The sequence below is a fragment of the Nematolebias whitei genome, chromosome 3, assembly GCF_014905685.2.
Source record: "Nematolebias whitei isolate Nwh7 chromosome 3, NemWhi1, whole genome shotgun sequence".
Classification (NCBI taxonomy): domain Eukaryota; kingdom Metazoa; phylum Chordata; class Actinopteri; order Cyprinodontiformes; family Rivulidae; genus Nematolebias; species Nematolebias whitei.
Genome location: NC_056500.1, coordinates 28,026,653 through 28,042,053, shown reverse-complemented (window position 1 = coordinate 28,042,053; position 15,401 = coordinate 28,026,653). Strand labels below are relative to the sequence as shown.

At 43.6% G+C, this 15,401-nt stretch overlaps 1 protein-coding gene across 1 annotated transcript in view; it reads left to right on the top strand.

The window, feature by feature from the left end:
• Positions 1-1,414: 1,414 nt before the first annotated feature.
• Positions 1,415-15,401, top strand: part of rgl1 (ral guanine nucleotide dissociation stimulator-like 1) — an 18,729-nt gene continuing 4,742 nt past the window's right edge. Inside the window, exons 1-14 of the mRNA XM_037674764.1 lie at positions 1,415-1,459; positions 3,263-3,373; positions 6,383-6,591; positions 6,708-6,767; positions 6,870-7,060; positions 7,949-8,073; positions 8,166-8,381; positions 8,470-8,573; positions 8,697-8,781; positions 8,917-9,006; positions 13,219-13,305; positions 13,471-13,503; positions 13,592-13,713; positions 13,995-14,084. Of these exons, the coding sequence (XP_037530692.1) occupies positions 1,415-1,459; positions 3,263-3,373; positions 6,383-6,591; positions 6,708-6,767; positions 6,870-7,060; positions 7,949-8,073; positions 8,166-8,381; positions 8,470-8,573; positions 8,697-8,781; positions 8,917-9,006; positions 13,219-13,305; positions 13,471-13,503; positions 13,592-13,713; positions 13,995-14,084 (1,568 nt within the window). The remainder of the gene's footprint in view (positions 1,460-3,262; positions 3,374-6,382; positions 6,592-6,707; positions 6,768-6,869; positions 7,061-7,948; positions 8,074-8,165; positions 8,382-8,469; positions 8,574-8,696; positions 8,782-8,916; positions 9,007-13,218; positions 13,306-13,470; positions 13,504-13,591; positions 13,714-13,994; positions 14,085-15,401) is intronic.

Below are 15,401 nucleotides of genomic sequence, written 5' to 3'. Positions count from 1 at the left end.
TATATATATATATATATAATGTGTATACGTACATGTTGTTTTATATGTTATATATTATGATGTTCTGAATACATTCAGCTGTTAGTTTCCAAAATCTTTTGCAACCAAAACAAAATGTGGCCATGTTAAATCTGTTTGCAGTATCAGTTTTAGCTGACCTAGCTCCCTTGTTGATGCATCATGAACACTTGGAAAAAAAAAGAAAACAGTACGGGGTTGTGATGGGTGTGTTTTGCACGTGTTAAAAGTCTACTTTTGAGATTCCAACAGGAGGTTGGCTTGAAACACAGCAGTGAAGGCTACCTATGGGACAGATCTGGTTGGCAGGCCGTAGACTGACGAAGTCCTCTGGATGGAGGATGAAACGTTTCCTAAAGAAACTGGTCCAGATGACATGATTTAACCTTTTTTGTTGTTACTGTATTTACCTGGATGATTGAACTTATAGCCTCTAGTATGAGGTTGTGTTTTGGTGAAATCATCACCTGGTGGCCTGTGGACCATATTGGGCCTGTGAGCTCATTCTATTATATTATTAATAAATCAAATGCAATCCATCATAATAACTGCTTGGAGCCTGACTCTAACTGGACTCAGACACATAAAACAACTGAAACCAACCCTGCTGAAGCCCTTTAGCTCATGAAACGCTTAAACACACAAGACTAAGCTACATAAATATAGTTACCAGAATGGTGGCTTATAAATGTTCAGATCTGCCATCTTTGATTAGAACACTCTGGCCTGTGAGCAAACCTTGGGAAAGACCCCTGGATTAAAATAGCTGTTTTAAATGGAACTAAACTATCAATACACGTGGAGCTAATTCAAGCTTAAACATATACTGTGATTTCCATTCAGCTCATGTTGACTTATTTGAAAATCATTTAGAGGCTCTATCTTTTATTTCTTGCATTATTTCCTAAACCCTGAGCTGTTCGTGTTGCAGGCTCAGATGATGCGGGATCAGGTTTTTAAATCAACTCAGCAATGAAAGTGTAAAACAATCCATTTTGCTGAAATAACTTTAATTACAACTAAAGACTGGACACCAAAGAGAGAGAGGTTTAATAGGCTTGTTGTTTTCTGTGGAAGAAATATATGTTTCTTGTGAATGTGTTGCGCAAAGAAAAATCCAAACTTTACGTGTGAGCGCGCTCAGGAGGAGGAGTTGAAACAGGACTGTGGTGCGTGAGAGGAGGAGCGCAGTCATTCAGTGGAAGAAAAGAGAGGCTGCTGCAGGCGCAGCAGCAGGATCTGGACTTCTTGCAGAAATATCGGATTCAAGAGTGAAGAAGCCTTTTTAAAAGGACGTTCGGGGTTTTATCTTTTCTATAATTTACTTTTAAAAAAGGGAACTATTTTTTTTCTTCTGTGGCGGATTGTTCTGAAGCTCTGATGCTGTCCCCGGATCATGAAAGAAACGCTGACCATGAAGTTCGCCTGGAAAACTAAGATGGTAAAACTGAACGAAACTCGATGAACTCCTTTCCATCCATGCGCGCTGTCGGTTTGGTCTGGGGACGGGGAGTGCGTGGGAGACCCGATTGTGTGCGTGTGAGGGGGCGCGGGGGTGGGATGTGGGGGAGCAGCGGATAACGGGGAGAAAGGAGAAGGAGGCTGAGTTCGGGTGGTTTTGGGAGTGTGGGGGTCCTTCATTTGTTTAACCCACATCTGCTGCGTAAAGGCGCTGCGTAAAATCTACTGTAATCCTAAAGCCGTGACTTCTGTCGCCTCTTCAGCCGTGTCTGTTTATGAAAACTTTGTGGTGGGACAGAGAGGGAGAGATGGAGGGTGGGGGGTTATTGTAGAAGCTCCCGGGGCCATTTCTCTCCACGGGCCCCAGCTGTCCCCCTGAAAAAACAACAGATCAACGCCTCAGATTTAACTCTTCTGTTGTTGTTTTCTTTGTGTGTGTGTGTGTGTGTGTGTGTGTGTGTGTGTGTGTGTGTGTGTGTGTGTGTGCGCGCGTGTGTGTGTGTAAATCTACTAGTTATAGTGAGCAGCTCATCTCGTGTGTGATCATTTGGCCTCATCCTCACTTTTTCTATAGGACTTCTCAGATGCAGTAATTTCTTTGGTTTCACTTTGCATGTACAGTAAACTCACAACTTTATCAGAAAACAAGCCTCCTGACTTACTGTGGAGTGTTGAGTGTGCAGACTTTGGGTCCACACGGGCTCGGAGACCTCCTGCCATTGTTTTGGGAGTGTGTGGACTGGGTGACTCATGCACTGATGTATTTATCTGTCTCGGTGCCAGTTGGCTGGACAGCCAGCAGCAGACAGATGTTGCTAAAAACTTTAAAAAAAAAAAAAAAAAAAACTTGCAGGCCCAGCCGTGGCATGACATGATGCAAAGACCTGCAGCTGTACATGTGAAGAAACACATGTTGCTTGGAAAAGCTGCTGCCCTTCTTTTGTCTTTCTGTGAGCGTTTTCTGCATCTTACGTTTCTTTTCAAGTCCAGACTCGGCCCAGTCATGGCTGAGCGCCACCGGCCTGGCGACTTTGACCCTTGACCTCCTCTGGCGGTCCTTCTGTGTGAGGACTAGAAGTGGACTTTGCCGTTGAGTTGTGTAAATGAGAGTAGGAGTGAAAATGATCTTGGTCAAACTTCTTTGTGTCCAGTGTTTATATATTTGTCCAGTTTTCCTTTTCGCCGCCCTCCTCTGGTCCTGTCTCCATATCCTGATGTCTCAGCAGAACTCCAGTCTCGTTCTCTCTGTTTGTTTATGCACTCTGCAGTTTGGGAGTGATTTACAACCAGACAGGAACAAGCTCGGCTGCGAGATGAGAACAAATCCACTCAGCTCTCTTGTTGTGGAGCAGATTGGAAATCGAGCTCTTTTGGCTCAGCTTTGACACAGAAAGGCAAAGTGACGACGTCGGTGTTTGTTGGAGGGATTTATCTGTTCTGCCTCTTATCTGCTGTCTGTCTGGAAAGTAGTCCAAATCTGACATCAGCTCCAGAGCAGGCAGTGAAAGAAGAGGGAGGGAGTCCTGGTGGGGGGTGGGGATTTGGTCACTCTTGATGTTTTATGGCACTTCTCTCTTGACTTTGTTTCGTTTTTGTGTTCCACCTCTTGTTTTTTTGTTTGTTTTGTTGTTGTTCTCCAATCTCATGGATGTGTTAAAATGGCACTGGTGGAAGTTTGCTCTGCACAAATTCAGCTGGAAGTGATTTTGTATTTTAGCCCCAACACAAGACTCTTTTCCTGCAGAAGTAATGGTGGATGTTTGTTTTTTTTCTCGCCTCTCAGAGCTCGGTGCAGGACTGGGGGGAGGAAGTCGAGGAAGGAGCCATCTACAACGTGACACTGAAGAGGGTTCAGATTCAGCAGGCGGCCAACAAGGGTGCGAGGTGGCTGGGGGTGAGTGTGCCGAGACAGATGTGCAGCAGCAAACTTTCAGCATGCAGACCTGGTATTTTACTGTCCCCTGTAAAACTGCTGTAAAAAATGCAAAACTCGCTACTATGAAAGACAGTCGATCACAGAATTGCCTCTGTATATTTTGCTTGTCCGTCTGTTAGCAAAATATCTCATGAACCACTGGCCAGATTTCAGTGAAACACTCAGACAGTTATCCTCGGTCATACCTCTACAACTGATACATTTTTAGAGTCGACTCATTTCAAGATGGCCGCTGCAGACCGTCAACCTTACAAACACAGCAATTGTTGTGACTCAGTCAATTTTACAGATATATAGGCATGATTGAGATTGAGAGTGGTAGTAGCTGAGAGTCATCTCCAAATCATACGCTACGACAGGCCTATTCAACTGGCAGCCCGGGGGCCAAATCAGGCCCACAGGTGAGCTCAGTTCAGCCCACCAGTGGGTTCATTTTAAATAAAACTAGATTTTAAACCATAAAACAAACTTATTTAATGATAACTGCTGGATGTCCAACCCCTGAGCTCTTGGCTTCCAGTAACCATGGCCCCCTGAGCTGATTAGGTGAATAGTCCTGGTCTACGATCTAATAGATTGTGTGGGATCTTTGTTTAGAACTTTACCATTAACTGTTGGGAGTTAATCTTGTGTCTTGTCTGTTAGCAAAATATCTAAGGGAACCACTTGACAGATGTATATGAAACTCTCAGAAAGTGATCAATGTTTGTACATCTGCAACTAATTAACTTTTGGAGGCAGCTTGTTTCAAGATGGCCACCGCAGCCAGCTGATCTTTCAAAACACACAAATGGCTTTAACTGAGTCGGTTTTTCATTTATTGAGCTAAAGTTTGGTGTTAAAAGAGCTGGAAGCCATCTACATCACATGACAAACACCGAACGCCAACAGATCAAACCCTGGCGTGTAAGGCGGTGGATGATGCGCCTCAGCCTCGTTGTGGCGTCTCTGCCTTTGTGCAGCCTTCCATTCAGCGGTTATTGTTTTAACACCCGACTCAGTTTAGACAACACGTGTAGCAGCCCGATTAAAATAAAACTAATAGTTTTCTCAGGAATGAATGTGATTTCCTGACTTTTTTGATGTGTTTTGTAACTTTTTTTTACAAAAGGCTGCTATGACAAAAACGGAGCATTAAGGGCTTTTCCAGTGAACACACAGCCGCACTGTTTCCTCTGTTTCTAACCACATAATAAGATGTTGTGCTGCGTATTATTGCACAGCACAGAGGCTCCAATTAGAAGCATTAGCTTTGTGTGTTTTTTCTCAGTAGAAGCAAAAGATTTTTTTTTTTTTTTTTTTTAGGGACAAATCAGGATCTTGTATTTGAGTCTCTTTATAGGGTGGGGGGGCAAAGGGCACCGAAAGAGCAAACTGATTACAGCTCTGAGGGACTATGAGGGTGCACTGATGTATTGACAGTGGCATCAGCTGCCAAGTGTATTAGAGCTAATCAAAATAAAGTGTTTTGCACAAGGCCAGCTACTGCATGGGCACAATAAACTGGAGAAAAGTAAAAACAGCTGATTGTCAGTGAATGAAAGTGGGCACAGGCTGAGCTGTTGTGTTTAGTCACTAAAGAGTTTGGTTCTTTATTGTCACATCTTTACACATTTAGGCCTCATACTTGTGTAAGCCCTTATCAGAGGGGAGGGGAGTGGTGGGAGAAGTCAGCTCTGCAGCTGTCCTCCTCTGTGTCTGGGGGTAGTGGGGGGGTGGTGGTGGTGCTGTGATTAAAAGCAGATTGTAGAGTTTCCTGTTGCAGCGTGCTTACTTCAAGTTCTCTTTGCACGCCTGTGCCGCTGTTTTCTAAGGTTCTTTCTCGGGTTCCGTGCAGACACAACAGTCAGACACATCTGGAGAAATCCAGATTAACTTTACATGTTGTCACTGGGGTTAGCCAGCCGTCAATTATTTTACCCGCTTTTTCCATTCCGGGTTGCAGGGAGCTGGTGCCCATCTCCAGAAGTCACTGTGTAAGTGGTGGGAGGACACCCTGGACAGGTCGCAAAGTTCATCACGGGATCACACAGGGACAAACGAGAAGGAAAACATTCACATGCTGACGCAATTTTAGTTTGTATTTTTTTATGTCAGAGTTTATTTTTCAAAGAATGGAATCTATTAATCATCCAAAATGTTTTTTTTTTATATGCAACAAGCATAAATGGAAACTACCGTAGATCAGCTGCTCCTCAAATAAGGCAAATTTACAACTACCTACAAGCCATTTTAAAAATTAAAGGGATAGTTCAAATCATCCGAAGAGGGGTTCCGTGAAAAGGTTATGAATAATAAATATCTTACCGGTACTAGATAACTTCTTGAGTCTAATTAAGACCATTGCATGAACTTTTATATATAATAAAAAGTTGTTTTAGGGGCAGCTGTGACTGAGCATTTAGAGCAGTCGTCCTCCAATGGGAGAGTTGAGGGTTCGATTCCAGCAGCAGTCACATGCTGAAGTGTCCCTGGGCAAGACAATGAAACCCTCATTGCCTCCAATGTGTGTCTCATCGGCGTATGAATGTGATCTAAAGCACTGATTAAGCTCTTCAGATTCAGATTATCTTTATAGAGATCTAGTGCTGTATGGATGGGTAAATGAGCACACAGATTTTAGTGTAAAGTGCTTTGAGTGTCTTGATAACATAGAAAGATGCTATATAAGTACAGTCCGTTTACCCTTTTAGTTCAGCGGAAATCCATTTTGTTCTTGGCCCTGTTTGAACGAAGCATTAGTTCTTCAGTCTAGTCTGATTTAAACTCTGTTTCTCCAATGAGGCAAATTAAAGGAGCTGTTTACGACAGGTAAGATGTTAGTTGTTCATTCCCGTTCCACAGAACCCCTGTTAAAAGATTTGAGCATCGCTTAAAAATAAATAAATAAATTTTATTCAAACAAAATATATAAAAAACATTTCATGTTTTCATGTATCGTACATGTTTGTGTGTTTGTGTGTGTAGGCGGAGGGCGACCGCCTACCTCCTGGCCACACGGTGAGCCAGCTGGAAACCTGCAAAATCCGAAGTATTCGTGCTGGAACACTGGAGCGCCTGGTGGAGACGTTGTTGACAGCATTTGGAGACAACGATCTCACCTACACCTCCATCTTCCTCTCCACCTACAGAGCCTTCGCCAGCACACAGACTGTACTTCAGCTTCTGCTGGACAGGTAGGATGGAACAAGGTCTTTTTTACACCTATTCCACATATAGATACAGTGACAGAACAAAATGTGTGTGAGCTGTCGTGACTTTAAATGCAGTCTCTGTTGAATTTCTGTGTCAGGTACGGAAGTGTGGGGGAAAACGAACAGGAGGGTTCTGAAAGTGGTGAAGCCATCAGAAAGTGAGAGACAGCTTTTAAAGACCTTTACTTTCAGCAGTGTCACTGACTGACTCCATCTTTAGTTGCTGACCCTATTCAAAGTTTTCCTGCTGTCCCCTTCAGTGCCTTGGCGTCAATCCTGCGTGCCTGGCTGGACCAGTGCCCTGAGGACTTCCAGGAGCCTTCAGACTACCCCTGTCTCCACAGGCTGATGGACTACTTGCGCAAAGCCCTGCCTGGTTCAGAGGTTCTTAGACGGGCAGAGAGTCTGCTGGAGCAGCTGCAGGGGCAGGCCGGCATGGATGAGACTCACGGTAATGTTTGTTATGTGCTATGCATACAGTAGTCCCTCACTTATTGCAAGGGTTACATTCCAGACCCCCCCACCCCCCTTCAATAGGTGAAAATCTGTGAAATAGGGACGTAATTTTTATTTTATTATATATTTTAAGGCTTTTTAAACCCTTCTCACACTCTTGCAATGTTCTAAACAATGTTCTAAATGCTCCAAAAAAGCACAGCAAAAGAGAGCAGACAGACTGATGCTACTTATACTGAGCCCCGTGGGTGGACTGGCCATCGGGAGCACGGCAACATTTCCTGGTGACCTGGCCCGCTCAGTGATCACCAGGGGCTGGACCAAAGGTTCAGTTCGGGTCACGCTTGACTATTTTAAATAAATATTCTGATGCATGCTCAATAATACTCAATTTCAAATAAACAATCCATGCTGCTCACACAGGTGTCCACCTCACTGAAGCTCCCACAGCAGCGATGGGGAAAGACAGACCCCCCCCCCCCACCCCCCCCCCACACACACCCCTTTCTCTTTCTGAGGCTGTCTGTGACAGGTTGCGTGCACGCCTGTTGTGTGTGTCTGCTCTGCTGTGACAGACAGCCTCAGAAAGAGAAAGGAGGAGGGGTAGGGTCTGTCTTTCCCCATCGTTACCGCTCAGAGAGCGGGCCAGGCCACCGGGAAATGTCCCGTTGCTCCTGATGGCCATTCCGCCCCTCAGCGCAATGCTCTGGTTGGTCACCTTCCATCAGTTAGCCAGTCATGTGTCGTGTACAACCTTACGTTGAAACCGCAAAAGAGCGAATCCACGAAAGTCGAACCACGAAGTATCGAGAGACTACTGTATTTAGATTTTGTTACTTAAAAGTTGGTATTTCCTGATTAATTTCAATTGCTCTGCTTTCAGTTGGTTTTCATGGCAATAGTTCGTTCTGTCTCGGGGAGGAAGAAGAGGTGGAGATTGAGGTCCAGGATGACTTCCTGTCATTTGATGCCGACCTGGTGGCCGAGCAGCTCACCTACATGGACGCAGTAAGTGGAGAAAAATGAGGAGAGAAACAAAGATGCATCCTTTTCATGTTTATGTCAGCGTTTTAATGCTAGTTTTGCTCTTTTCCCCCCAGCTGCTGTTTAAAAAAGTCGTACCTCACCACTGTCTGGGCTCCATCTGGTCTCAGAGGGACAAGAAAGACAGCAAGCACACCGCTCCCACCATCCGCGCCACCATCACTCAGTTCAACGCCATCGCCGCCTGCGTGGTCCGCACGGTGCTGAAGCACAGACAGCTCAGACCGCACGTCCGGGCGCGGGTCATCCAGCGCTGGATCGACATCGCCCAGGTCAGGAACGAACACAGAATCTCTGGTAGATTAAATCTGTTGCACCAAGTCGAGTTGTGACTGATGTTGTGCTCATTTGTATTAACAGGAGTGTCGAATACGCAAAAACTTCTCGTCTCTGCGAGCCATTGTGTCTGCGCTGCAGTCCAATCCTCTGTACAGACTGAAGAGAGTATGGGCCTGCGTGCACAAGTAAGCCTCCTGTCTCTCAAATATGTAGATAATTTCAGTGGGTTTTGATTAAAGAATCAAACTTTTGGTCGAATGTGTAGCTCTGCATTCCTATTATCTAAAACAAACCTGTGTTTGATTTAGAGACAGCATGCAGACGTTTGAGGAGCTCTCAGACATTTTTTCAGACCACAACAACTACCTGACCAGCAGGGAACTGCTCATGAGGGTGAGTTCTAACACTCCTCATGTGGGCACGTTAGATTTATTGTTCCCTCAGATTAAAAATGTGTAGTCCTGAGAGCATTTCTTCATTCACCAATTTGGCTCTTGAGGACAAAAGCTGGTTTTGTTTGCCTTCCAGGAAGGCACTTCAAAGTTCGCCAGCCTGGAGAGTTGTGCCAAGGAGCACCAGAAGCGCACGCACAAGAGGCTACAGCTGCAGAAGGAAATGGTGAGCCAATCATAACCAGGATTTTTACAAACAAATGGATTTATTCAAACTGAGGTGACATTAAATGTTTGCAACACATTCCTCCTAAGTAGAGCCCTGTTAGGAGTACTCCTGCCTCTCCAGGATAATAAAGCCACATGCTTAGCTTTGTTTGTTCAGCGCACAGTGTGCTGTGCTCACATTAAGCCCGAGCTGTAATTTACAAGCCTGCCTCACCATCTGTGGAGCCCACAGAGTAAATTAAAAGCTAAAGCAGCAATATAAAGTTTTAGCACGTCTGGCTGCGTCAAAGAGAGCTGTAGATGAGAGCTTTTGTTGTTGACTTAATGCGTATTACGTAAAAGGTGCAACAGTCACTTCCTGTGTTTGCTATGAGACTTTAGAGCACTGATTAGCAACTTGTGGCTAGGGCTGGGTACCTTTCTAAAAAAATTGATACCGGTGTCGGTACCTTCATTTTGTTGTCGGTTCCTGAATGGTATTTTTTTTCAGCACCAATTTTATAATTGATATTAATTCTAAAAATAAGAAAATTACGTTACACATTACAGTACAAATCTTGAGTTTTATTTTTTAACTTTGGTATTTTTTCATTCCAAGCAGTTTTCTTACATAAAAATAAACAAATAATTTCCAGGTCAAAAGAACAGTTGCAAACCAGTGACACGTCAGGTCTAAAGCCCCCAGTCTACTCCCGCATACGACCGTACGCGGAGGTATGCACGTACCTCCGCAGGGAATGTCCGCGCAAAGCTCAATTTTTACAACCGCGTACGCGGTGTCGCACAATAAACTGCCCGGCGATGGACTTTTTTGTATGCAACACCAATGTATTAAATTCCCCTTCTTCATCCCTGATCTGGCCTTGTCTTTATTTTTTTTGCCAAGAGGCAAGAGATCTCTTCCTCCTCCTTTGATGCCATGACTGAAATTGTGAGAAATGAAGGAATTTGTCATGAGTGAATTAAAATCAGGTCCAGCGTGGCTGCGGGAGGGTCTGGAGATTTCCTGTTGGGCTGATCTGATGTGTGGGCTGCAGGGCCAGCGCTCCCTTTTTTTTTAAATAATTTTTTAGAACTTTTTATTAACAACATATAAACACAGAACACCTCTGCGGCTCATGCTGCCAGCTCTCGTTTTTTTTTTTTTGACCTGTCAATCAATCCAGTAGGCGTGTCAGCAAATGACCAATCGGCGAACTCAATTTGTCCCCAAGGTAAACGCCCCTTGTCTGCGAAGCTGCTCTGCAGCTGCTCAGGGTGTACGCTGGAGTATGAAGTCTCAACCCTCCGCGTACATACGCGCGTACCTCCGCGTGGGCTTACGTACGCGGGAGTATACTGGGGGCTTAATGCACACTGCTACACATTGAGGACTTTTTCACTTAGTAGTTTTTCTTCAGAAAAATCAACGTCTGCTTTCTCTGGACACAAACAAGCCCACTCCTGGCTGATGGTGTCTCCAGCTGTAGAAAATGTTCACTCTGAGGGTGTGGATGATGCTTGTTGCACACACAGATTGGTTGCCAAGTTTGACAGCACTGGCATAGTGCCCCTCACATTCCACCACCTTGGATTCACTGAGGTTAGAATTGATGCAGACTTCTGTACTTCTGTGTCTCTTCCTGAATCTTCTCTGTGGCTCTCTGGGGTTTAGGGCTCTGATCATCTCCCTAATGACATTGGAACACAAAACATCAACAATAACATGGTTGTGTTATTATTGCTCAAAAAACATTATCTAGGCTGAGAGATAAAGTCTTAACTGGTTAGCAATATCCTTTACAGCTTACTTACCTCCACCATGCAGCCCCCACTGTAGAAAAAGGTAGAAAACAACAAAGTTTGTGACTGTTCTGTGGCCCCCACTTCACTTTTCTTTTGTCTGTCCTCCTCACATCAGAGTCAGAGGCTCCTGTGAGAACATAAACAATGAGCATTAGTGAACTGTTTAACCAGCTGACCTGATGGATGAGCACATTTTTACAAGCTAAGATTTATCTGTTACTGTCACTTTTTAGTTAGCTTCTGATTTAGCTAGCTACATAGCATAAACACTAATATCTTAAAGTTAGCATTTCATGGACCCTAGTTTAACCCACCGCGATGCACATATTAAGCTGCAGTAATGTTAACAAACATAAACTTACCAGCTGAAATCACAGACACAGCTCCGTCCTCGGAGCGAAGCAGAGTCCAGTCGTGGAGATTGTGAATCAGGCTGTTCAGGCTCTAACACCCACAGGCTGACTTAAATGCTGAGAGGAGGAGTTTGCGGTCAGCTCTTCTTGCAGTCAAACACGGAGCAACTTTACGCTCTTAAATTCTGTGCATGGTCAGGCGCCGCATATTAAGGCTTGCCTTAGAAACCACGTGAACCTCGTCTGTGGGCGTAAGCTTGTCTGTGTTTTTCCTGTGTTGCAGCACTGGCATTGGCTGTAACTTTACATGTAGTTGACACCACGTGTAACATTGCAGCCAATCGCTGAAACTTGACACTGAAAGAAGAGGCATATTTTAATCCATACACTGACCGAAGCAGTTCGGTCGGTACCATAAAAGAACCCAAGTTCGGTACTCAGCCCTACTTGTGACTCATGGAACATATTTGGTCCTCAAGCTCGTTCCATCCAGTCCAGTTCTGTATCTACTCATCAATAAATTAAAGGCTTAGCATTCTGTTTAATGCCAGACAAACAAAGATCATCTTTCTTTGTTAAAAATGATTGAGCTATAGTACTTTTAGTAAAATCTTGAAAACAGGTTTGTGTACAGTAGTCCCTCGATACTTCGCAGTTCAAGTTTCACTCTTTCACGGGTTTTCAATGTAAGATTATACACGACACACAATTGGCTGATTGATGGAAGGTGACCAGCCAAAGCATTGTGCTGAGGAGCAGACTGGCCATCGGAAGCACCGGGACATTTCCAAAATTTCAATGATTGCAGAGGGGCCCCTCCTTTCTCTTTCTGAGGCTGTCTGTCACAACAGAGTAGAGACGCACAACAGGCGGGCGCGCAACCTGTTATGTGTCTCTGCTCTGCTGTGACAGACAGCCTCAGAAAGAGAAAGGAGGGGGTGGGATCTGTCTTTTCACATTGCTGCTGTGGGAGCTTCAGTGAAGCAGATACCAGAGTGAGCGGCATGGATTGTTTATTTAAAATAATCTAGTGCAACCCGAACTGCGCCTTTATTCCCCCTCAGTGATCACTGAGCAGGCCAGGCCACCAGGAAATGTCCCAGTGCTCCCAATGGCCGGTCCACCCTTGGGCACTGATTTGCTCAGTAACGGTAGCATCAGTCTGTCTCTTTCACTGTGCTCTTATAGCGCTTAGAGAGTTTAGAACATTGTTAAGAACATTGCAAGAATGTGGGAAGAGTTTATAAACCCTTAAAATACATATACCGGTAAATACTAAATAATTATAATGTCCCTACTTCGCACATTTTCACCCATCACATGGGTGTCTGGAACGTAACCCTTGCAGTAGGTGAGGGACTACTGTAATCTAAAGTGATATTGTGAGATCTTGCATAATCTTTTTGGGCTCTGAGAATGTGTTCAGGATGACTCTCAGCTACTACCACACCAAAGTATAGCTCAATGTTTGTGAAATTTACATATTGTAGCCATTTTTGTGTTTTCTTAGCTGCTAGGCTAAGTTAGTAAATTCAAATTAGCATGTCTATAGCTTAGCATTTTAGCATTAATAAACAAGTAGTTAATAAAAGTGAAATAATTGGTTCATGTTTGGGACTTCTTTGATCTTTGATGAAATGCCGTACATGCAGGGTCAGTGTTTTTAGTGCCTGTTCAGTGGGCTGAATGTGGTAGTGAGATGAAAAAACAATTTTCTGAATAAACCAGAAATTATATCTATAGTTTATCAAAGAAGTCATGTTGCCACTTTTCAACAACATGCATTTTAACTCTTTTTTTTTTTTTTTTTCCCCTTCCTCAGAACCACTTAAAAGTTAAAAATCTAAACACAAATACCCAGCTTTCTGTTTGTTTTAGTTCATTGATTATAAAATACCGGATCAGGGTAGCTTAGGACCCATAAAGTATTATTCTCACTGTCCTTTTGAAAAGTGTTTAACTTTTAAAGGGTTTTTGTTCATGCTTATGTTCTGATGTGGTCCTACACATCATTCGGTGCTGAGACCCTGACTGTGGCGTGTTACAATAATAACAGAACTGTTTCTCCACAGGGAGCAATGCAGGGGACAATACCATACTTGGGGACTTTTCTAACTGATCTGACCATGTTGGACACAGCCCTGCCAGACTTAGTAGAGGTAAAATAAAAAATCACCTGCTGGTTGTTTACTTTGTGTCGTACGTTTTCACCAGTGCACAATAAATTCTGTTGATGGAGTGGTCCACCTAATTCTGTTTGTCTAATCGTCCCCCCGGTATGCGATGTCCCGGCTCTGATAGCATGCTCTTTGTGTCTACTGCAGGGTGGACTGATCAACTTTGAGAAGAGACGAAGGGTGAGTGTTTCCTCCGTGATCATACCATATTACCTCACGTGCGTCACTCAGCCACATGTTTGATGCCACCTTCTTTCGGTCTCTGCAGGAGTTTGAGGTCATAGCTCAGATTAAGCTGCTCCAGTCGGCCTGTAACAGCTACTGCTTGACTCCCGACCCAGCTTTCCTCCACTGGTTCAAGAGCCAGGCTCAGCTCAGTGAGGAGGAGAGGTACCGCTTCCGTTATTTAATATCACAGTATCGTCTTTTTTAACAGCATCGCTAAATGTTAGATAAGAAGCAAATTAGTGCATGAGTCATGCTTTGTTGGATCAATGTTCATTGCCTCCCCCTGCCATGGCTTTACTCCCCACTGATCCATTGTGTTTTTATTGTGTGAGCTCCTTTTGTTTTCGCTCTCTTTACTTTTCTCTATGCTTCTTCTACTGAGAATTCAGTTGCCAAGAACAATGTGGTGTTATTTTTATGATGTATTTTACAATGTCTTACAGCTACGCCTTGTCCTGCGAGATTGAAGGTCTTGGCGACAGCAGCCCAACTTTACCCAAAACCCGAAAAAGCATGGTGAAGAGACTCAGCCTGTGAGTACACTTAGACAAAAATTGAATGCTGGTTTTTATTGTCTGCCACCTTATGATAATGGCAAACAGTAATGTCTCTGTGTGGTTGTGCGTGTGTGTCTTGTCACCAAATATTTTTTGAATCGCGGGACAAATTTTAACAGAACTTACTTTAAAGTGTACATCTACAACTGATTAACCGTTGAGTCAGCTTGACTGAGGACGGCTGACACAGACAACTGATTTAAAAATACAACAAAAATGGCTACAACTCAGTCGGTTTTACAGATAATGAGCTACGGTTTATTTGTGATAATAGCCGAAACTGATCGAATGAACGGATTGTGCTAGATCTTTGTTTTACATTTTACCATAAACTATTTAAAGTCGGTGTTGTTTTGGTTTTGGTTTGGTTTATTTGTTATATGCAGATAAACACAAGGTCATCAATGCAATGAAATGATCAGGATGAGAAGAACTATCTTGACTTGCCAAAAAAACAAAACAACGAGAAATACCAAAGCATGCAACAAAAATACAAAACCAAGATGCCAAAAGTGAAAAGTGAAATACAGCTACAGCAGCACGGTCCTATTAGCAGAGTGGTTCTGTTAGCATTGAGGTTCTCTAATGCTGCTTTTCCATTAGTAACGGTGCAGCACGGTTTGACTCGACTCAGCACGGTTCCAAGGCTTTTCCACTAGTAATGGTTTGTAGAACCCATCTCTTTTTTCAGAACCTTTTCCTCTGTGGTTCCTAGCGGGTGATCAAAAACAAAAACCACTCGTCTAAACTGAACAATAAAAGTAGACACGAGAGCAAATACATCAAATGATGAAGAAAACATATTCAATTTTAAATATAGATGATTTTATAGAATCTGGTTCATCAGAATTTAATGGTGAACTAAAGTTCATTAAAAGTTTATTAGCAGGATATATATATATATATATATGTACACATAGTTTAATTTGATCATTTTAATAATCTGTATTCTTTGTAATTTACCAGAAACATTAAAAATAAATTCTCAACCTGTACTAAAACCTGTTTCAGTGTCTCACCGCCACCAGCTGGTGAGGCGCGTGACGTCAGTTTGAACCCCGCCCACTGGAACCAGTACTGAAAGCATAATGGAAACACAACGTGTACCGTACCGAGCCGAGTAGAACTGTGCTGTACCAGTAATAAAGGTACTAACAGAAAAGGGGCATTAGCAATACGATCCCATTAGCAGCATGGTACTGTGAGCAGCATGGCACTGTGAGAAGCAGGGCACTGTTAGCAGCATGGTACTGTTAGCAGCATGGCACTGTTAGCAGCATGGTACTGTTAGCA